Below are 22,935 nucleotides of genomic sequence, written 5' to 3' on the forward strand. Positions count from 1 at the left end.
GCCTCATGTTAGAATGATGACTACTGTGTTGATACATGTGATGTGATTTTAAGGTTTTTTTTAGCCATCTCCTTAACACAGAGGAAAGGAAACCCAGGTAAACTAGATTCTGATAGAGAGCACGGCAATTTAGGAGTTACTGATGAGTGGAAAAAGAGCAGTATTTTTAGCTCAGCTACACTGAGGGATATGACTGTTTTTTAGCGTGGATTGACTGGTCTCATGGGTGTGCACCACCACATGTTTGCAGTCTTCATGACTAAGCCATTGAATGTCAAATATGGGGGCAGGACATGGATAGATCATTTACAAAAATTGCTGCAGCAGTAAAGTAATGCTATGACAAGATACATCAGTCTCTTCTTGTTATCAGGACCAGGAAGAATATCAGATCAAGTCCAAGGGTAAGTGGATTTCAGGAACTGAGGACTGAGGAGAGGCAGCAGCAGCAACTACAGATGGTCAGCATTATATGAGGCAAAAATATTTATAAAAAGTTCATCTGCTTAGCATTTGGTTTAAGTTATCCTAATTTCCTACTGCTATTCACTTCACAGATTAATTTTCCTCCTGCTGAAGAAGTATGCCTAAATCTTAGATATGGTTACACAAGTATTACCACGATTCTTCAAGTTTATGCTGTTTGTTTTCTTATGTTATTTACTTTATGTTGGAAAACAGCCATCTGAATGCAAATCACAGTCAAAGAAGCTAACTGCACTTTTCTGAGAGCTACAACTATTAGTGTAACCTTGCAAAATATTTTTTTTTTACTTTGTCAGTGCTGATGACAAGTAAGTTGAAAGGAAGCATGCACCGCGATCAACTATTTTTTTTTCTGTGTTCAAATAAATAATCAAACATTTAAGGCAGTACAAGAGATTTTTAGAATGCATGTCATAAGACCATCTGAAGAAATTCTTGTTTGCATTTTTTTCTTATTATTTCAGAGTAATCAATTCAGGAAAGAGTACCTACAATGAAGATCAGGCAAACTATGAAGTAGTCGTCATTACAAAGAAAAACAACAAAACTCCAAGCCATAATGAACCACTTATCGACGATGTTAACAACTCAGACAAACAAGCGTCACTGGTATGTATAGCTTATTTTAAATTTTCATACTGACTTCTCCATGTTAGAAAATGTTTATTTAACAATAAGAAAATTGTATTAAACAAAAGAAGTTTCCATAAAAGAATATTACATTTTCCATTGTCCTTTACTCCTGCATGCTATCATGTCTCTGATCAACTGAGTATGTTTCATTGTTTGTACCAAAAATATGTTCTTAATATCTTATAGACTGTATCTTTTGGCATAGTATCTCACATTTGGCCCAAATGTGGAACTTTAAAATGTAAAAATCTGAAGTAATGTAACATCTACTGGTGTCATGATCATATGAGGGTGTACACCTCAGTTGTCTGAACATGTACCATGAAGATTTGTTTTCCATTTCATCATAATGTGCTTAATGACCACTGATGTTTTATTATTGGATAAAATGCTTGAATTCCTTTTATTTTTCCATAAAACTATGAAATGCCCTAAGAAAAACAAAAAATAGTTTAAATGCCAAGTGATATGGCTAAGCAATGTTATGCCTGAAGATGATCAACACATCAATATTATTTTTCCTGATGACAGTCCATCTGCTAATTTTTCTATTGGCTTTCAGAAGCCAAGTTCATTTCAACCTCAGCTAAATCTTGCCTTAGAGGTTTTTTGCAGGAGATGCAAATCAGACCTTTTTAGATGTTTTTAATCATGATGGAGCTGATATGACATTTAGAGCTAACAATAGATTCTACAGTTTAATGAAGGATGAGAATACAGCCCTGAAGCAGTTACGGGATGATGCTGATATTATTGTCAAACCAGCAGACAAGGGAGGCGGCTGTTGCGATCCTTGACTATCAATATTATAAAAATGCGATGTTGTCACTACTGTCTATAAGTCTATTAATGTAGAATTTGTGAAAATGTTAAAAAGAAATGCTGATAGTATGCTTTCAGATTAACTAGCCATTTAATAACTTCTAGTTTAAGTAATTATTTAACAGTGGAACATCCAGTTATACCCATTTTTCAAGGGCTTCCTAAGATTCACAATAATTTTTCTAATCCACCCCTTATGCCCATTGTGTATGGTTGGTGGTAGATTATGGAACTGTTCTCTATATTTATTGTAAAACATCATGGGAAAGTTTTGAATGAGGTTTCTTTTGTTCTAAGGGATAGTAAACACTTTTTAAATGTCTTGTATGCTTTCACTAGCAGCCAGGGTGTGATTACTGATTGTCTTTTAGTGACTCTGGACGTTCTTACGGTGATCCCTAATTTGATAGGAATTTAGATGACCAAGGACTATTTACAGCATCACAGTGATTTTTCAGCTGATCTGATAGATTTGTTAAGTTTATTTCTAGACATGGTTTTAGATCGTAATGCTTTCATGTTTGAGGATCCTGTTTTTCTACAGAATGTTGGCATAGCTGTGGGCATGGCATGTGTGAATAGCTACACCAACATAGTTCTGGCATCCTGGGAGGAGAAATGTGTCTTTCAAGGGCATGCCCAGGTATCTTCCATTTTGTTTTACAGAAGATTTGTGGATAATATATTCCTGTTGTGGCAAGGTACATCTGAAAGCATACAGGAATTTGTTGATTATTTACATACTACCACCACATTCCTGAGGTTTACTAATAAGGTCTCTCAATCTTCCATAGATTTCCTTGATATCACCATAGAGAGAGACATTGATGGTTACTTCAATACTGGACTTTTTAGGAAGAGCTGTAGATATAATGCAGTCTTACATTGAGGCAGCATGCATCCTAGTTTTCTTTATAAGAAAATTTTGCAGGGACAGACTTTTAGGATGTCAAGGTTGAATAACCTTGATCAGAGGTCTGAAAGTGATTTAACTAATCTGATGTCTGAATTTAGACACAGGGGATATAGTGATCAGGAGATCAGAGAAGCTTGCAGATCTGCTAGAGGGTTTAGGACCAGTAGGGCCAGGCCATATTTTTCTAATTTTTATGCACATGGAACCTTGAATGTTCGAACAGATGGCTGTAGAGACCTTCCAATTACTTTACATTTTACCAGTTCATAGGTTCATAGATTAGTACTAGGCTAACTGCCTTTGTGGGCCATTTTAAGCCTAGCCAGTTACCCTATGTGAGAATCAAACCCTGCACCTTGTGTTTCCAAGGTAAACACTTTAACCATTATGCCATGCCCCCGCCCCCAGTAATATAGAAGCTACACATAGTGTAATTAGGCATAATTGGTCTGTCTTGCAAACTAATGAAGCCATAGGTGATATTGTTGGCAATATACCTTTGTTTACATATAAGAATAAAAAGTCTTTAAAAAGACAATTATGCTACAGGATACATTGGGCTCCAAGAGAAGAGCCAGCTATACAACAAGGTATGAGGAAATGCAGAATTTTGGTCACTTTATAGAGCTTAGTGACATTTTTGTTCATCCATGTACTGGCCGTTTTTATAGATTTAATGTTTCAGCAGATTGTCACACCCATAATATAATTTATCTTGCTACTTGCATAGAATGCAGATGTTTTTATGTGGGGAAGAGCAATCACATTTTATATGAGAGAATAAGAGAGCATCTCTATTATACTAGGATGGGTGATATCAGAAGTGCAATAGCTAAATATACTTTATAGAAGGGTGCTGTACATATGTTCCTCTTTAGAGCCATAGAGGTGATTTGAGAGAGTGAATGGGGGAGGTGACTTAAGCAACCTTACTGAATTGAGGGAATTATATTGGATCATTAATCTACAAGCTGATAAGTCATCAGGTATTAATGGGAAGGTCTGTTTAAAACCCTATTTGAAGTGTAGAGGCTTACATCATTAAATAGCCTAAATGGATTGATCTTTTAATTGTTGGGGTTATACATGGTTGTGTTTTTGTGATTGGCTTTATGGTGTGATGAAGCACTTTGACTGTGAAAGCGCTTACCTGTGTTTATTTTATTAAAAGTATTTTATTTTAAATGCTCTGCTGTGCTGTGCCTCTTGTTGGATGTTTATACTACTATTTTGTTTTTACATTTGGCACTTTTCCAAGGGATTTCTCTTGTTTTTCACATATCAGTACAAGGCCTAAGCAACATGTCTTACATGGACAGAATCAAAGCTCTGTCACTGTACTTGGTATCTTACAGACTGCTAAGAGGTGACCTGTACCTGGCATACAAGGCATCCTCTGACCCATTACTGATAGATTTGCTAAACATCAGCAAGTCAGATGCCATCGGAAATATTCAGGATAGGGATCTGTACCTCTTCTGCAACATCAACTGAATGGTATCTACTGACAGGTATATCTTGTAGATGAAACTGCTACAGTGGAGCGGACTCCCCATCCACATAAAACAAAGTTCATCCTTGTCTATATTCCAGAGCAATTTAAATCTATGTACTGGAAACAAAAAATTTACTCTAGGACTGCACCCTGTAGTACTAATGCCTGAGTGGGGAATTGTGCCTGAAGCTTTGGCCAGGTCAAGGTGTGCTGTGTGCACTATTTTACCTTTATCCATTGCTTTGTGATCTTTTCAAAAACGTCCACCAGGCTGAGTAAGCATGACTTGCCCTTGACAAATCCAAACTGAGACGGCTCCAGTGTTTGTAGGTTCCCTATGTTTTTGCATTAATTAGTTCCATGTTAAGTCTTACCATGGCTTTGCATATGAGGCTAGTCAGACTTATGGATCTGTAATTGCTTGGGTCTGTGAAGGTCCTCCCTTATGCAGGGAAATGACTGCAGCTGTTCTCTATTCTCTTGGTACCAAAGCTGCATGGAAGCTGAGATTAAACAGTGTTGTTAGGGGTGTAGCTAAATCATGCTTCATACTATTTAAAATGCATCAGGACCAAACGATGCAGTATTTTTAGCTTTTGATAGCACTTTTAGGACTTGGTCATTCATTATGTCATTGCATAACATTTTAAGGTAGTGAACTACTGTTGTATACATCAGACTTAGGTCTGGCCTCACAGTTTCCATTTATATCATTAAGCCAGGCCAAAGCTCTCTACTCTTAGGTGAAAAACAGGCATAACTTCCAGGGGTAATACTGAAAAAAATATATACGAGAAAATAGAAAAGCAAGTCTCGATCTCATCTACCCACTAGTCTCTCTTAATCATTTATAAACAAGTGATAAATATGCATCCTGTTAGTTTACTTTCTAGTACTGCACTTGCATTTGTAGAGATATGCATGATGGACAAGGTGGATAATAGAGAACAAGCAGTAGAAATGGACAGCAACATTACAAAGTATGCCTGAAGAATATGCAGAAATGCAGTTATTTCTGTTAACTTTAATACAGTTTGAGAGGACTGACTCTTTGAATAAAGCATTCCATTCTGACTTTAGATAATATGAAGGCTTGCTTGATATAGACTATACACACTACAGTGTCACATATTCTGTTTTGTTTCAGAGTATGAGCAATATGTCCTTCAATTATTGGGGACTGTTTGATGGACATGCTGGAACAGACGCAGCTATCATGGCATCAAAGCTTCTCCATTTCCATATTTGTGAACAACTGAGAGAAATTGCAGACATCTTAGCAAACCCATCTTTCATCCCACCCATTTGCCTAGACAATGACATAAAAAGTGCTCCAGCTGAACAAAACAGAGAAGAACCTTTGGAAAAAGACTTGCAGACACCAAATGACACGATGAATCGATTTCATCTTGAAAAGGAAGTCTCTCAGGAAAATATAGTGATTGGTGCAATAGAGACTGCTTTTAGAAAAATGGTAAGTGCATGCAGCTGAAATATTTATTTATTTAAGTTTGATACCTGGGGAAGTCCACTGAGCCAAGAAGAGCCTGTTTTCAGTGGAGGCCCGGGGAGAAAAGCTACACAATAATTGCAAGTTACATTTCACGTTACAAAAGGACATAGTTCATACAGCTAATTAAACATTTACAGATAAGCTCCATGATGTTTGCAACTGGCTTGTCAGAATGTTACAAAAATGAAAAGACATAATTCAATACAGAAATTTCAACATTTACATAAAGTGAATATTTTAGTTATAAACTCAATTGTAGGTTTAACATTTCAAAATATATAGCTACTAGCCATTAGTAGGTTAGGAAAATATTATGCATGGAGAGGGTAATCGTATATTTGAGACTGGAGAGTATAGCACAATTGATATTAGAGAGAAAATTAGTTTTTAGTAGAGGAGGGATTGTTTTAGGTGGGGTGAAGTAATAGTGGAGATAGTTGGATGAGTCAGTGCAAGGTGGAATGAGGGGGGAGGGGTTTAAGTTGGAGCGTGGCAAGGGCATTCCCATTTGGAAGAAAGATGAGAGAGTAGCTGAGATTTGAAATTTGTATGGTTAGGTAGGTTGCGTAGGTGTGTGGGGAGAGAGTTCCACTGTTTATCTAAGGAGTGGGACAGCAGTAGATGGCCAGGAGGTCATGCAGGTTTGTGGACCTGAAGGATATTTTGGTTTTTGGATCTGAGTGAGAGGTTGGGAATGTAAGGTTTTAAGGAAGTAGCGAGAGCTGGTCAGTTGGCAGGTTTAAAGATGAGCTTGTGGGCAATGATGAGTTGTAGGTAACTGAGGTAGTTGGGTAGTTCAAGTCAACTGAGGGTGAGGAGGGAGTGGCAGTGGTGGGATGAGTTTTTTGAATTGGTTGCAAATTTGGAGATCTTGTGATAGCAGGATTCAAGTTTGGACCGAAGGCCAAGATGGAGAGTAGTGAAAAGAGGGGCACCATACATAAGGGAGGGGAGTAGGAACATGGATGCAAGAGTTTGACGGGTAGAGGGGCTTAGGAAGTAGTTGTGCCTGTAGAGGATACCTAACTTTTGGTGGATTTTCTTGATTGTGGAGTGGATGTGGGTGTCAAATTTTAGTTCTTCATCAATAATGATGCCAAGAAGCTTGGTGTTGGGAACAATTTCAAGGAGAGTGTTGTTTTGGCTCTGTATGGTGAATGTGGATTTGTCAATGGAGTTTTTGGGTGGGGAAAACTATTAGTTTGGTTTTATTTGCATTTAGTGCCAGATGGTTAGACTGCATTCAGGTTTCTGTTTTGGAGAAGGCTAGTTGGGTTTTTGCTAGGAGCTCAGAGGGGGAGAAGGCTGAGCAGATGATTGTTGAGTCATCTGCATATTGGATGATAGATGAGTCTGGGATGGATTGATGAAAGTTGTTAATGAGTAGGTTGAAGAGAAGACGGCCAAAAACAGAACCTTGTGGAACACCTGTGGGTGTGGGGGGGAAGAGGGAGGTTGAAGTTTTCCATTGGACAGCTTGTTGGTGGTTGGACAAGTAGCTGGAAAACCAGGCAATGGTGGTGGGAGAGAGGTGCAGGGTGGAGAGTTCAGTTATAAGTAAGGTGCATGAGATGGTGTCAAAGGCCTTTGACAGATCTAGGAATAGTGTGGATGCGAATTTGCCTGAGTCGCGGTCGAGGTTTATGGTTTCAAGAAAGGAAAGAGGGGCAATCATGGTGCTGTGGCCAGGGCAGAAGCCATGTTGGGTAGGGGAGAGGAAATTGTTAAGAGTTAAGTGTGCCATGAGTTGTGCTTGTATTGTTTTCTCTAGTATTTTAGAAAGAGGGGAAAGGATGGCAATAGGCCGGAAGTTGGTGGTATCAGTATTTTTGTCACCTTTGCAGAGGGGGATAATGTAAGCATGGCGCCAGATAGAAGGGATGTATGGTTCTTGTATGGATCTAGTTATAAAAATAGAGATGGGATAGGCAGTGCTGTCTGCAGATTTCTTGAGAAAGGTGGGTGGAAGGTAGTCGGGTGCATTGCAGCAGGGTTTGAGTTTGAGGAGAAATCTTTTTATAGTGCTTGTGGGGATGGGCTTGAGACAGAAGGCTGTGGAGAAAGTTTGATGATTGGGCTGGTGGTTGGGGCAGGAGGGGGTGGTGGTGGAGGAAGGGGGTGGGAAGGAGGCTGATACTTTAGCTGTGCAGTCTATGAAGAATGAGTTGAACTGGCTGGCTGTTTCAAGGTTGGAGAGGTTGGGGTTTTCTTTGTTGCCAGGATGCAGCATGGATGAGATGGAGTCCCAGAATTTTTTGGGATTTGTTGAGTGCAAGGACTGGAGTTTGGAGTAGTGGGCTTTGCGGTCTTGAATTATTCATTTTTTTGTGGAGTTTCGTAGTTGCTTATACTCTAGGAGGGTGTTACTGTTTTTATGTTTTTGATATTGTTTCTATTTTTTGTCCCTTTGGTGCAAGGCTAGTTTAGCATCTTTTGATAACCGTGGGCAGGGATTGGGTTTGATGCGTTTGGTTCAAGGGAGGGCGTGCTGATTGAGAAGGGTTAGGAATGAGTGGTTAAAGAAGGAAATGTCATCGTCTAGAGGAAGGGTTTTTAGAGGGACCAGTCAGTATGGTTTAAGCATTCGGAAAAAGTTAGAGGGTAAAAGAGGAGAGGTTGCGGGTTTGGATGTAGTGGTGTTGTTTATGCAGTGGAGATGGGAGACAGTCGGCGAAGGCTGGTAGGTGATCACTGAGAGAATCAGGTAACGTTCTGGCTTTGATGATAAGGTTTGGGTGAGTTGTTAGGATCCAGTCAATGATGGTACCAGAGGTACCATCATTATTTGGTCTGGTTGGAGATTGTATTAGCTGGGAGAAGTTGTACAGGTTGATTGTATGGAACGCAGCTTCAGAGTTAATAGTATTCCAGTTGATGTTGGTATCACCGAGTATATAGGTTTCATTTTTTATATTGGAGGAGAACCAGGACAGGATGTTTTCAAGAGTTTTGATATTATCACCAGGGGGAATATAGAGGGCAGCGATACATATGGACTTGTGGTTGTTTGTTTTTAATAAACCTATTATAATTTCAGTGTTGGCAAAGGTTGGTAATTTATTGGAGTAGGGAGTTATGGTATGGGAGGTGGGGTAGATTATTGCTACTCCACCTCCTTTTTTGTGGCCTCTGTCATTGTGAATGATTTGGAAACCTGGTGGTAGGATTTTGCTATCTTTTATATAGGTTTTCAGTCAGGTTTCAGAAATGGCGGTAATGTTGGAGTGATTATGGGAGAGCCAGGCATGGAGGTTAGGGATTTTGCTTTTTAAGCTTTGTGCATTAAGTGTTGTAAGGTGAATGGACTTTGAATTTGTGGGTTGAGTGGAGAGTTTGGTGAGATTGATGTTAGAGATGGGGCCAGGGTGGATGTCACCAGCTAGTGAGAGAGACATGTGGTGGAGTAGAAGAGTGAGGCAGTGTGGTGGGCAAGGGTAGCTTGGGTTGTGTGAGAGTAGTGATTTTCTGGTACCACATTTAAGAGGGGAGTACGGAGGGGTTGGCTTGGGAGCAGTTTTGGTTTGAAGAAATAGATTGGGTTAGAGGTAAAGAGTTCATGTGAGATGGATGAGTAGGATGGAAAGTGAGGTTGATGGTAAGATGTAGTGGAGTGTGTGTGAGAGTTATGACAAGAGTTGGGAAAAAGTGTGAGATAGGTAAGAGAAGAGAGAGAGAGAGATTAGTAAGGCAAATGTGGTTATAGGGAGAGATTTTATGTAGAGCATTGTAGGAGGGGTTGATGTTTTGTGTGATGTAGATCTACAGGTGGGTGCGGTTTGGCTTAGGTATGTTGTGATTGGAGAGGTGTTGAGTGTGGATGAGTCAGGGGATGTATAAAAGTACAGGTAGTGGGGGCAGGTGAAATTTGGGGGCAGGGTAGGGGAGCAGAATGAGCCCAAAGGGCGAACGGAGTGGGTTACACCTTCTGGGAGGAGCAGCAGTTGCCAAACAGAAAACCATCAGTGAGAAGGTTAGAAACTACAGAAATAGGGCAGCCTATCATTTTGGTTTCAATATTACCTTTCTATTTGTTTTTATTATTTATGCACCAATGGGGAGCTGCAGTTCACTGAGAAGTAGGAAAATAATGTAGTTATACCTGGGGTTTTAGAAAGGGATATGCAGTAAGTGCACACTACTGAGGGATGCCAGTGGGACAGACAGAAACAGAATGTAGACAGGCAGAGGTTTATAGCATTTAAAGATGGTGCCACAGCTCAGGAGAGGAATAAGTAAACTCTCAAGAGGAAGAGGGATGGAATAGACAGGTTTGACAGGGCTGGGAAGCTTACAATAAGATTATGTTAGGAGACAGAGAGAGGGAGGAGCTAAGAGCCAGGGCTTGGAGGAAGCTGTGAGAAGAGAAAAACAATCAACCAGCTAGCTCAGGTCAGTACCTAAAGGTGTCTGTTTATCTGTGTGAATTCAAAAGCAGATTTACTAGAGCATCAAGGGAAGTAGAATATAAAATAAATGTACAGCTGTGGGAAACTGTATATATTTGTTACAATAAATGAGAGAATAAAATATAAGAATATAAAAGAAATGTGATATACAAGATAAATAAAATACAAGAATATAAAATAAATGCAAAGCTTTGGAAAAATGTATATATTTGTTACAGTAAATGGGAGGAAAAATGGGGGGTCCAGTAGTGTGCAGAGCAGAAGAATCAGTAGGAGTATCACTGAGAGAAGATTATAATAGACCTACACTGCTCACAGTCTGTTGATAAAGGTAGAACTTGCAGTGGCTTTTACTGGTTTGTACGGGGTTCCACTCTCCATGTTCTTGTATGCAGGCAGTTGCTTCAGTTTTTTTTACCTTTGAATATGTTTAAGGGACTATAAGGAGAGAGAGAGATGTTAATATGAAGCCAGAAAAGGGGGTAGGTAAAGTAAATAAGTGGAAATAAGAGACAGGCAAAGAAATACCACAATTTAAGTAGTTCGGCTAAGCAGTACTTAATCAAGTAAATTAGTTAAGGAACAGGAAGTGATAATTAATAAGAAAGTCACCCTCTTCAGTAATATGAAATTCAGTCTGCTGCCACCTTAATTTCACAGAATGCAGAGTAATTCATTGCCAGTACACTTTTCCAGCTATTTGTTGCTACTTAGTAATGCATGCCAACAGAACTGAGCAACATGGTGGTAGGACATAAAATTACAGTAAAAGCACTCAGTTTCCACATGATACAGTAACAGTATAGGCACTCAAAATAAGCTAAGTAGTAAAATCTAACTAACACAGGTTGAAACAGCACAGCAGCTGAACACCGATTAGAGCACTCAGTACCAATTTAAAAGCAGTAACAGCAATGTATTCTAGTAAGATTTTTAACAAAATCAGACTAAGTCAATCTGAAACAGTGCATTTCCAAATTGTAAACAGTAAAATGCAGCAAGTTTAACAGTAAAAGGTCATTACTTCCTTAAAGTAATTAAACATACAGCTGCACACTAAATAGGAAACAACCAAGACAGTGTAGGTATTTTACAGGTGAAGTTGTGCATTTAATTTAAAAGCAGTGAGAGCAATGTGTTCTAGTAAGCTGTTTAATAAACAATATATATATATATATATATATATATATATATGGATCTACTGTCTTCTGCCAAATTTACTTTTCACCGAAACGTAAATGTCCGTGTGTATTTATGCGAAAGTGTGTTTTACTGAAAACGCACTTTCACATAAATAAGCAAAATAAAAAATAAATTAGTTAAATAAATAAAAACATGCGGTTTGCATGTTAACTTAGTTGTACATCAACATTTAGCTTGCCCCCCCTGCATAAAACTGTTTAAAGTGTTTTTTTTTCATAGATTTACGCAAAAGTGTGTTTTCATTGAAACGCACGTTCGAGTAAATCCATTTGCGAATTTACATTTCGTTGAAACGTAAATTCAAAAGAATGCAGCAGACCCATATATATATATATATATATATATATATATATATATATATATATATATTTATATATATATATATATATTATAATAATAAATAAAAGGGGTCAGAATATGCTAACCCTGATTTGTACTTACTCTATATTCCTAACCACTAAATGTTTAGTTACCATAGTTACTGCTAACTAAAAGTCTGTATGTGATTAATTTCTTTCTCTCTATAGAGCTTAAGTCTTATGTAGAAATAAACACATTTTGTTGTTTTGAAATGCATTTAGCAAACTTTTGGTCATTAATGCTGCATTTTTCTAATTTATTCTATAGAAATGTTTACACATGTCTGAAGGGATACAAACTGCATGGTAGTTTCTACACTTAAAGTTATAACTTTAAATTTGTCTTAGCCTTTTTTATCATTCGGCTGAGATTACCATTTCTAAAACACAGCAGTGTTCACCAAGGAATTAAAGTACTTATAAATATATACTTCATTTTAAGCTTTATAAAATAAGAGGCTTTTTTGTACAACTATCCTACATGAATGCTTATTTGATTGAAAAATAAGAAGACCAAGAGAGGTAAATTTGCAATGTATATTCAGCAAATTGTGTATTTGTGGAGAGTTCTTGTTAAGTCTTCAGCATGTATATGACTTAAAGCATTATGCAGTGGCTATAATATGGGCCCATGAAAGTGTTGAGAATGAAGTATCTGTTGTATTGTGGAGAGTTATATAGTTAGTTGCCTACATTTGATTAATCTGTTATTTTTTGCGTGACTTTAAAGGAGTGGTATTCTTAAATTTTAAGGATATTTACTTAATTGTGTCATCAGTTTCAGCCTATCCCACCTTAACAAGGATATCCCACAAGTGCTGCTGCTGTTTTTTTGTTTGTTTGTTTTGTTTTTTTTTTCCTGCTTGGAATTTGTAGATAATTAAGTTTTAGGGAAATAACTGTGACAAATTACATTCATTCGTTGAGCAGATGGTGGGGTATTTTACAGTCCAGCTCTGAAACATGACTACAGCATGGAACAGTAAGTTTGTGACTTCACCACACTGATTACTTTATCCCCAATATCACTTGACCACTTTCACATCAAAGTGGATTATACATTTTTGACTCTGAAACCTTGCTCTAAGATCTGATATTGTGGAGGAAACATATTTATAGGAGCCCATTTTCAGCCACAGCCCACTGACAGTGTTGAAATACAGCACACATAAGAGAATGTAGCACCAACAGTGTGGATAAATTATTTTTGTTTGGGAGACCTTCCATCCCTTCCATTTCATACAAACCTATTCATATGCACCCTGCAAAATAGAAAGCCTAGTGATAGTTATTTAATTTACCTTGAGGCTTGGCAGCCTTAGAGTTAGATATACTGTTGTCTTGTCTGGCAGCTTATCACAGAGGACTAAGTGTATGACTTGCTAACAAATCATACTCTGCAGCCCTGAGTTTGATTCCATCAGTTATGAATTTCCTGTTGCAAGAATGAAGAGACTTAATCAGCTAGTGCACACCACAATACATAATATCTAGTGAGTTTATCTGGTTAACAAATAAATAAAAGTTATAAGCAAAACTGTATTGGCTGGGGCTTCAAAGGAAGACAATACTGGGCATGAAGGGCAGGGAGGGCTTTGCCCCCATGTAAAAATAAAGTATTTCTGGACTGGCCATTTGGTCTTACAAGTTCAGCTGAATAGTAGAAATTAGTTAAAGCAATAACACCTATTTGAAATATCATCATTAGTAAATATATTGCTTTGACAGTCTTTGAATAAAAGCAATACAGATCCAATGGCATTTAGAGCAATAAGTAACTGGCTTACCTTCGTAAGTCCGACAGCCACATCCTCGAAACTACTGCCGCGAACTGCAAACTGCATATTCCCAAAACCACGAAAACCGAAGCTCAGAATAACAAAATCTCACCCCCTTTTTGACCCATGGTAGCACGTGTTTCAGCTGTGGAGCAATTGGAAATGTCGACTTTCAACTTTTTTTCAAAGTTTAGGGAAGTCGGTGGGACAGAATTCGCGGAAACAGTTCATATGTCTGCACATTCGAAGGATGTGCTTTCAACCATATGAAGGTAAACCTAAGTAACCAGTAGGTATAATCTGCAAAGAACATTAGTATAAATCAGCAAAGAACATTAGTATAAGTCAGCAAAGAACATTAAAGCACATAACTGGAATATCCTTGGTGTCTTTTGTCCACATGCTTAGATTATTCCAGAAATCAAATTACTGTTTTTCAGTTTGAACTAGAAAATATATTAAGGCATGTAGACCAAATTATTTAGATGCTGCTTAAAATATTTACCTTTCTATATACTTTGTTGCCTGTGGGTAGATTAACAGTTGGTGATAACAATCTGTGCTGCTATGTGACTTCCCAATGTAAATAATACTTCTAAAAAAATGATTTTCTGTGGCTTGATATCCTTAATTACAAATCTGTGTCATTTGCTGTGATGGTAGTATAATAGAAGACAATCTGAACAATGTTTGTAGCAGTAAACTATCTGCAACTGGTATAGTAGTTCAGGTATATCTGAGATTCCCTTTTGCCCCATCACCCGAAGGACTTGAGATCTAAGCTACTAGGGAGGATTATAGCCTTGAAGATTCATATAAGGCAGCTGAACTCTTTTAGTGTACAATTTTTTTTGAGCTTCACAAATGTTTTTAGAACACCATGACCAGGTATTTTGCATACCTAGCACCCCCATTCTGGAATGACCATCCTCTCCAATACTGTTTTGAAAAAGACAGCTTCTCAAACCATTAAATACATTTTAAAGCACTCATCCAGGAGGTTAGTGTGTGTGTGTGTGTGTGTGTGTGTGTGTGTGTGTGTGTGTGTGTGTGTGTGTGTGTGTGTGTGTGTGTGTGTGTGTTACTGAGTGCAGTCAGCTAGGAGCTAATTGTCAGTATTTTTTTTCTACTTGCAGGAAATAGCACAATTGAATATTTTTCTACAAATATGCTGAGGACTATCTTGTAATATATTAGATCATGTCATCTGTGAATCCTATTTTATTTGTTAGATCAAGTAGCTTTTTTAAATTATATCTCATCAGCTCACATTGCTGTCTTACTATCTTACTTCTGTGAATGCTACATGCCATACTTACTTTGAGTACTTTTCATATTATCCAGCTTATAGTGAATGTTTTGCATCTGGTGCTGTCTTTTCTTCTGGCTTTTCCCAAAAGAAGATATGTCTGTTCATACAACTAAACTACCCCATCAGCAAACCAGTAAATGAAAAAAATAAATAAATGCACAAAGCTAATAACACTGCCTGAAATATTATGTGTGGGTTATAAGGAGTGGATTATTCTGTGCACAAAGTCATTGAGGAATTACGATTACAGAAGCTCATTTGTGTTACTTGGCTGAGGACTTAAAAACAGATTTTTTTTTCTCAATTTTTTTTTATTTTTTAAATACATTTGAATTAATTCCATAGTATTTATACATAACATCTTAAATAACTATGTACACTATTTACATTAGCCTGACACTATAACAGATCTTAATGTATACAGTTACTTTATAAGTATGTACAATCCATTATCAGAGTGTCTGATAAATTATTGTATAGTGTCAATCAATGATAAGAATTTTTCCCAAGGGTTGTTGATAAATGGCTTTGGATAAATTCTTAATTCTTTAATTTTAATTTCCAATAATGCTGTGGTCTTCAGTAGGCTGTAGAAGTCTTTCAAAGTTGGTATTGTGTTTGTAGTCCATCTTCTTGTTATACACTTCCTTGAAGTTGCAAGTATAGTCCATATTAGATACATGTTTGACCTATTCAAATGAGGACCTTCGTTCACATTTAATAATACAATAGCCTTAGTTAAATAAAATTATTCATTAAATAAAGATTGTAGAAAGTTATTAATACCATTCCAAAATGGCTTAATTTTAACACAATCAAAGAAAAGTTGGTTCCAGTCTGCATTGTGTACCTGCTCACATCTCCAACATATTCCTTTAATGGAAGAACTAATTTTATTGATTCTGTCTGGGGTTAAGAATACTCTGTGCAAGCATTTCCAATTAAATACTTTCCAGTATTGTGTAAAGGATGTATAGTTTATCGAGATAATGAGACATTTGTTTTAATATCTTCAGTTAACTGTATTGAGTGCCCTTTTGTTATATATTTCCAATATGAGGTTTGGGTGTTGTTTTATAGTTTATCAATATTTTGTAAAATTTTGAAATATCGTTTCCCATGTCAAAGTCATATATTTCGTAAATTTAGGTATTTCTTAAATGAAAAATTGTTAATTATTCTACTTAAATCTTGCAAATAAGACAGAATACTCTGTAAAGTTAGCCAGTCCTGTTGTGGAATTTTGTACGTTGTTTTTATTACCTGCATATCTAAAACTTTTAGTTCTTTGATACATTGGAGCCAACAAACAAATCCTTTCTGTTCCCAGGAATTAATAATTTCTCTATATATTTTATGTGGAAAGTTCTTTGTGACTATAAATGGTGTTAAAAGATCAAACCAGATTTTTAAATCTATATTTGCATTAATAATTTTCCTAAATGAGTCAATGTAATAATCAATCATATGAGTTTTAGTGGGTTTAGTTATGTTATATTGCATACTGATACATAATATGTGCCATGACAAATTGTTTTTATCTATTTGACATTTTTTTTGTAAATCAAATTAATTTATTGATATTACAGTTAGTAATTCTTTCCATTTTGCAGAGTAATTTGGACCTATCCAATTTGCGATTGTTTTAGATATTGATACTTTTATATATGTTTCTATATCAGGAAAGTTTAATCCTCCCTGTTTCCATGGTCTGATATGATATATTAAAAATATTCTGTTTCTTTTGGGAAACCATAAAAATGTTATTAGGCATGGGTTTATTTCTTTAAGTATATTCCTTCCTGGTAACAGTTGTATTGCCAAGGCTATATATAGAGTCTTGGGTAGTAAAACCATTTTTATTAACTGTAGTCTGTCTTCAAATGTTAATATTATTTTGTTCCATTTGTCCACAGAGATTTTAATTGTATTGATGATATTATTGTAGTTTTTTTAGACTAATTCATTATTATCCTTGCATAGCTCAATTCCTAGATATTTTAAGGTAGATTTGTGTCCTGTGATGTGATCCCCCTTAGTCTGCAGTTCTTTTATTTAAAAATAAAAATTTTGATTTTGATTTATTAAAATGGAGTCCTGAAGTCATGTGAAATTTGTCAATTAATATATCTAATTCTTCTAATGTCTCTTTTGTATTAGATAATGTTAGTAATATGTCATCAGCAAATAGCATTACTTTAGAATTGTATTGTTCATAAACATCTATTCCTTTGATTTTTATATTGTTACAAATTGAATCTGCCAATATTTCAATAGCCAGAGCAAATAGAATTGGTGACATGGGACATCCTTGTTTAATCCCTTTTGTTATATGTATAGATTCACAGGTAAAAGGACCTAACTTGACATACACTAAATTATTTGTTTATATATTCTTTAGGAGATGAACAAAGGATGAAGGAAATTCAAATAGCATTAGGATTTTGAATAAATAGTCCCAATTTAGGGAATCAAAGGCTTTCTCTATATCTAAGCCAATTATGAGTGTTTCTTTATTAACATAATCTATAACAGAAATTATCCATTTAATATTGTCATGTGTGTGCCTATGATATATAAATCCAGTTTGATCATTATTTATTTTTTTGGATAGTGGTATATTCATTATGTTAGTTAATATTGTCATAAATAACTTATAGTCATTATTTAATAATGATATAGGTCTATATGAGGTACAGAGGTCTGGAGATTTGTTTTCCCTTAGGATATTTGTGATTAAGGAATATCTCCAAGAGGGTGGTATTAAAGCTTGTGACTGAATTTCTAATAGAGTTTTATGGAAGAGGGATAGTATCTTTGAAGGAAAAAGTTTATATATTTCCATAATTATGCCATCTATACCTGGAGCTTTGTTATTTTTGCCGTCTTTTATTGTATCTGTAATTTCTTTGTAGGATATGGGTTCTTGCAGATCTAGTTTTAATTTTCTGGTATATTTTTTTTATATTTGAACATTTTTCATCTAGATTTAATTGATCAATACGTATATTTTCTTTTTGGAAATGTTCCATATAGTGATTTCCATAAGCATCAAGAATGTCATCTATATCCAAGACATTTTTCCCTTTCTTTTCATGGAAGATACTTTTAATGTTATTAGCTTTTGATTGTATTGTGATTCTTGTGGATAAATTGTGTAGATGTTTGGGAGAAGTGGCCAATGTATTAATTTTTAGTTTTTCTAAAACTAGTTTTATGTGTTAGAATTTTGTTGTATTTATTGTTTAATACTTCTATTTTCTTTTTCATCTCCAAATGATTTTTATTTTTTTCAGCTTTTACTGACAAAAGTTTAGATTGTAGATCTAATAATTCAGAATCCCATTCTCTGATTTTTTTATACCAAGTTAGGGTTTTACCATATATGTAAGCTTTTAATGAGTCCCATATCATTATTTTGTGTATCTATGTGGTGTAATTAATATCCAAGAAGAACTGTAATTCAGATAATAACCAGGGTTTGAACTCTTTAATTTTAGTTATATATGCTGGAATTCTGGAGTTAAAGATTAATGGTTTGTACACATTTTGAAGTTTTAGTATCAATGAATTGTGATCTGAAAAGAGGCAGGGAGTGATTGAGAAATTAATGATTTTAGAGTGTAAGTCATGGGCAGCAAATATTTTATCTATTCTAGTTTGGGTACCAAATCTGTGATCTTGATAGGGAAACAACAAAGATTTATCTTCTTTAAATTTGAAAGTGTCTACAAGATGAAATGATTCTACCCACTTGTTTAAAGCTTTTGATACAGCAGATGTACACAGTGGTCTTTTGTATGTAGTTTCAGAAATATCAAATATATAGTTAAAATCTCCTGATATTAAGTTGCCTTTATAACCACCAAAAACTCAGTAACAGGCACCACCAGATGTTGACAAAATACTAGTACAGGCAGTAGTTCGAAAATAATAGCCATTCATTCAGTCACATAAATGTAACACTACCCACACAGCATTTTCATCAAACAAGACTTCATCAGATGTACAACTGAATCACAAACTGTTGTTCTCCTTATATACTCCCATAATCCCTTAAAATTGTTAACTAATAGTTTAATGGGTTAATATACTTAATTTAAAAAAAAACAGTTTAAAACACTGTAAATCCAACCTCAAAGTGACTAATACTTTTAAAATTCCTATACTAATGCTAATACCCTAATGTATTAATGTATGTAAATGTGTATTTAAAATTACATTAGTACACTAATTAAATATAAAAATAAATATATGTATATAATTAAATTATAAAATTCTTTCAAATGTAAGATTATAAGAATGTAAATATCTATATGCGTCTATTCACAAAGTCACCCTTGTGTAAATACATAAAATATAAAAAACAAAGTAATGCATACTATATAGTAAAATCAAAATACATTAATTAAAATGCATTGCAACATTGCCATAAGGTGCTAGGAAAGCCACCCACTGTTGCAGCTTTGCAGCCCTCATTCTAAGTATAGGGGCAATGGACTAATATTCATTAAGCCCCGGTGTATTGTTTGCCTTTAATAGGAGTTTCCAGTATAACTCTCTTACCTCAGTCCTAGTCTCCCAAGGCCCCCCCCTCACATCCTGATCAACCTTCTCAAGGACAACAAAGCCCCATTTGGCCCGTGTATATGATAGAGTGTGTTTATAAAGTGCATTGTTGTTATCTTGTGTTCTTATAGCATTAAGGTGCTCATAAATTCTTCTTTTTAGTAGGACTTGGGAGGCGTTTCTGAGGTTACACCTTCACTACCCTGTAACCAGGAAGCCGGCTTCAACAATGGGGAGGTCGGCAGATGCAAGGAGGAACTTACATCACTCCAGGCACCAAAACCACAAAGAGAAGGGAGAACCGGAGTCCCGAAGGGGAACGGAGCTATTCCTAAATCTACTGGTGGATGTGTGCTGAACAAGGATGGCCCAGATGGTAATATGGGTTCTGAGCAGCAGATTAATAGGAGCTGTAATTGCATTTTGGGAAACGGAGGGTTTCCAGTGGAAAATGGACATTCCAATACCATGGTGGATGGTTGGACTAATCCAGAGTCTATATCTAACATTATCTAACCTTGTTGGATTGCATAACCCTAACATATTGATTTTCTCTAAAAGTTCTTATCACATTAAATTCTTCCTTACTAAGGTTGTACCTACAATTCTGCCAGGTGGCAATACTATTTCTAATCTCCCTTTCCACCTGGACCTCAAAATTTCTCAACTGTTGGTGCAAAGGTGGATTAATGGTACTAACTTTTTTAACTTCCTCAGAGGTAATCCTATTTTCATGTCCCTGAAACATAATTTCTAAGTTCTTTTTCCTCAAGAACAGTTTTAAATCAATGAGTGTGTCTGCAATACATCCCTTACTGGTAGGAATGAATTTGAAACCTTTTGAGAATAACTCAAAATGTTTACCAGTGACTTCTACTCCACTATATTTGTAAATACTGAAGTAATTCAACATATAACGTGATCCTTCCACTACAAAATTTTTCTCTCCCTCATGTCCCCCTATGCCAGCTACTTCTTCTAGTACCTCTTGCCATTTGGAGGACCCCTCTGAAAATATTGAACCAGGGTTTTTCCACAGTCTATCTGACCTTCTAAGTTCTGGAAAATCAGTGGTATCAGGAAGATCTTGATCCGGTCCCTGGTTGACCTAAAATAGTGCTGCCCATAATCATTTTCCCCTACATAATGGGTATTGTGCCCCTGTGTATCAGAACTCCTATATTGACCATGTTCCCCCATGTACCCTCTATGGGTGAACGGGTCTTTCTTTGGGAAGGGGTAGGCACATTTCTGATGATATTCCCTCAAGTCCCTGTCAATTTTACCACATTTTCTTTTGTAAATAATATTACATTTATTCTCCACCTGTTTTTTAATCAGATGGTATTTCCTATTTTCCTCCTCTATCGAAAACATTAAGTCATTGGTCACCATATGATTCAGTTTCTCAATCCCCTCAAACAATTTGTACATTTGTCTTTCATTCTCTTTGATTATAGCCCTCATAACATCATGTCCACTACGATCAAAAATCTGTAATAATTCTTCATGGAAGGGAGAACCCTCCACCACATTGTTTGGAAATGTATACATGCATAGGCCTTTAGGTACAATACCCCTAGATATACATTCATTTAGGTAACTATTATCAATACCCTAGGCTTTATGTTTAGAAATTAGCTCAGTGAGCTTCTTATATGCCATATATGTCCTGTCTATGTCCGTCCCTTCATGTGCATTATTCCCCAGAGTTGCAATAACAGTACCTTGATAACTGGAGAAAAAACTCTGTTGGTTAAGCCAGTTAGAGACTCCGGATTAGTCCAACCATCCACCGTGGTATTGGAATGTCTGTTTTCCACTGGAAACCCTCCATTTCTCAAAACGCAATTATAGCTTCTATTAATCTGCTGCCCAGAACCCAAATTACCATCTGGGCCGCCCTCGTTCTGCACACATCCACCAGTAGATTTAGGAATAGCTTTTTTCCCCTTCGGGACTCCAGTTCTCCCTTCTCTGTGTGGTTTCAGTGCCTGGAGTGACGTCACTTCCTCCTCACGTCTGCCGACCTCCCCATTGTTGAAGCTGGCTTCCTGGTTAGAGGGTAGTGAAGGCGTAACCTCAGAAATGCCTCCCAAGTCCTACTAAAAAGAAGAATTTATGAGCACCTTAATGTTATAAGAACACAAAATAACAACAATGCACTTTATAAACACACTCTATCATGTACATGGGCCAAATGGGGCTTTTTTGACCTTGAGAAGGTTGATCAGGATGTGAGGGGGGGGGCCCTTGGGAGACTAGGATTGAGGTAAGAGAGTTATAGTGGCAACTCCTATTAGAGGCAAACAGGACACTGGGGCTTAATGAATATTTGTCCATTGCCCCTATACTTAGAATGAGGTCTGCAAAACTGTAACAATGGGTGGCCTTCCTAGCACCTTATGGCAATGTTGCAATGCATTTTAATTAATGTATTTTGATTTTACTATATAGTATGCATTACTTTGTTTTTTTGTAGTTTATGTATTTACACCAGTGTGACTTTATGAATAGAAGCATATAGATAATATTTACATTCTTATATTCTTACATTTGAAAGAATTTTATAATGTAATTATATACATATATTTATTTTTATATTTAATTAGTGTACTAATGTAATTTTATAAACACATTTACATACATTGATATATTAGGGTATTAGCATTAGTATAGGAATTTTAAAAGTCTTAGTCACTTTGAGGTTGGATTTACAGTGCTTTAAACTGTTTTTTTAAATTAAGTATGTTATTAAACCATTAAACTGTTAATTAATTTTAAGGGATTATGGGATTATATAAGGAGAACAACAGCTTGGGATTCATTTTTACATCTGATGAAGTCTTGTTTGACGAAAATGCTGTGTGGGGAGTGTCGCATTTATGTGACTGAATAAACGGCTGTTCTTTTCGAACAATTGCCTGTACAGGTATTTTGTCAGCCTCTGGTGGTGCCTGTTACTGAGTTTTTGGTGGTCACTAGTGTTCTCAGGAACCTAGCCTCATTTTTCTTGGTTAAGTTGGCTTTATAATTATTGGAAATGAAATCCAAGTGTTTTTTAACAGTTCCTGTTACAATGCCTGGGAACCAGTATAGATTGGCTATGGTCCATATTCTGTTATTATATTTAATTATTACTAATGCCATAAGGCCTTCTTTATCTTCATACTTATAAATGATTTCTGGGTTAATCACATTTGTTTTCCATAAAATTGTTACCCCTTTTGTCTTTGTCTTATAAGTGGATTGTGCCAATATAATATATTCCTTAGGATTCCATTTGTAATTGTCATTTGTTTTGAAATGAGCTTCTTAAAGGAAGTAAGTTTGTGCTTTGTTCAGTTTTAAATATTTCCGTAGATTTGATTTCTTGCTAGGATTATTTAAGCCATTGGTATTTAAGGATAATCAAGTTAAATCCATCTTAGGTTATTTAGACT

The 22,935-nt window shown here is 36.1% G+C and overlaps 1 protein-coding gene across 1 annotated transcript in view; it reads left to right on the forward strand.

Moving 5' to 3' along the window:
* Positions 1 to 22,935, forward strand: part of PPM1J (protein phosphatase, Mg2+/Mn2+ dependent 1J) — a 463,759-nt gene that overhangs the window by 292,536 nt on the left and 148,288 nt on the right. The window contains exons 2-3 of the mRNA XM_044076937.1: positions 951 to 1,095; positions 5,500 to 5,826. Coding sequence (XP_043932872.1) covers positions 951 to 1,095; positions 5,500 to 5,826 — 472 coding nt within the window. The remainder of the gene's footprint in view (positions 1 to 950; positions 1,096 to 5,499; positions 5,827 to 22,935) is intronic.

The sequence above is a fragment of the Protopterus annectens genome, chromosome 7.part0, assembly GCF_019279795.1.
Source record: "Protopterus annectens isolate FY-2018-M chromosome 7.part0, PAN1.0, whole genome shotgun sequence".
NCBI lineage: Eukaryota > Metazoa > Chordata > Ceratodontiformes > Protopteridae > Protopterus > Protopterus annectens.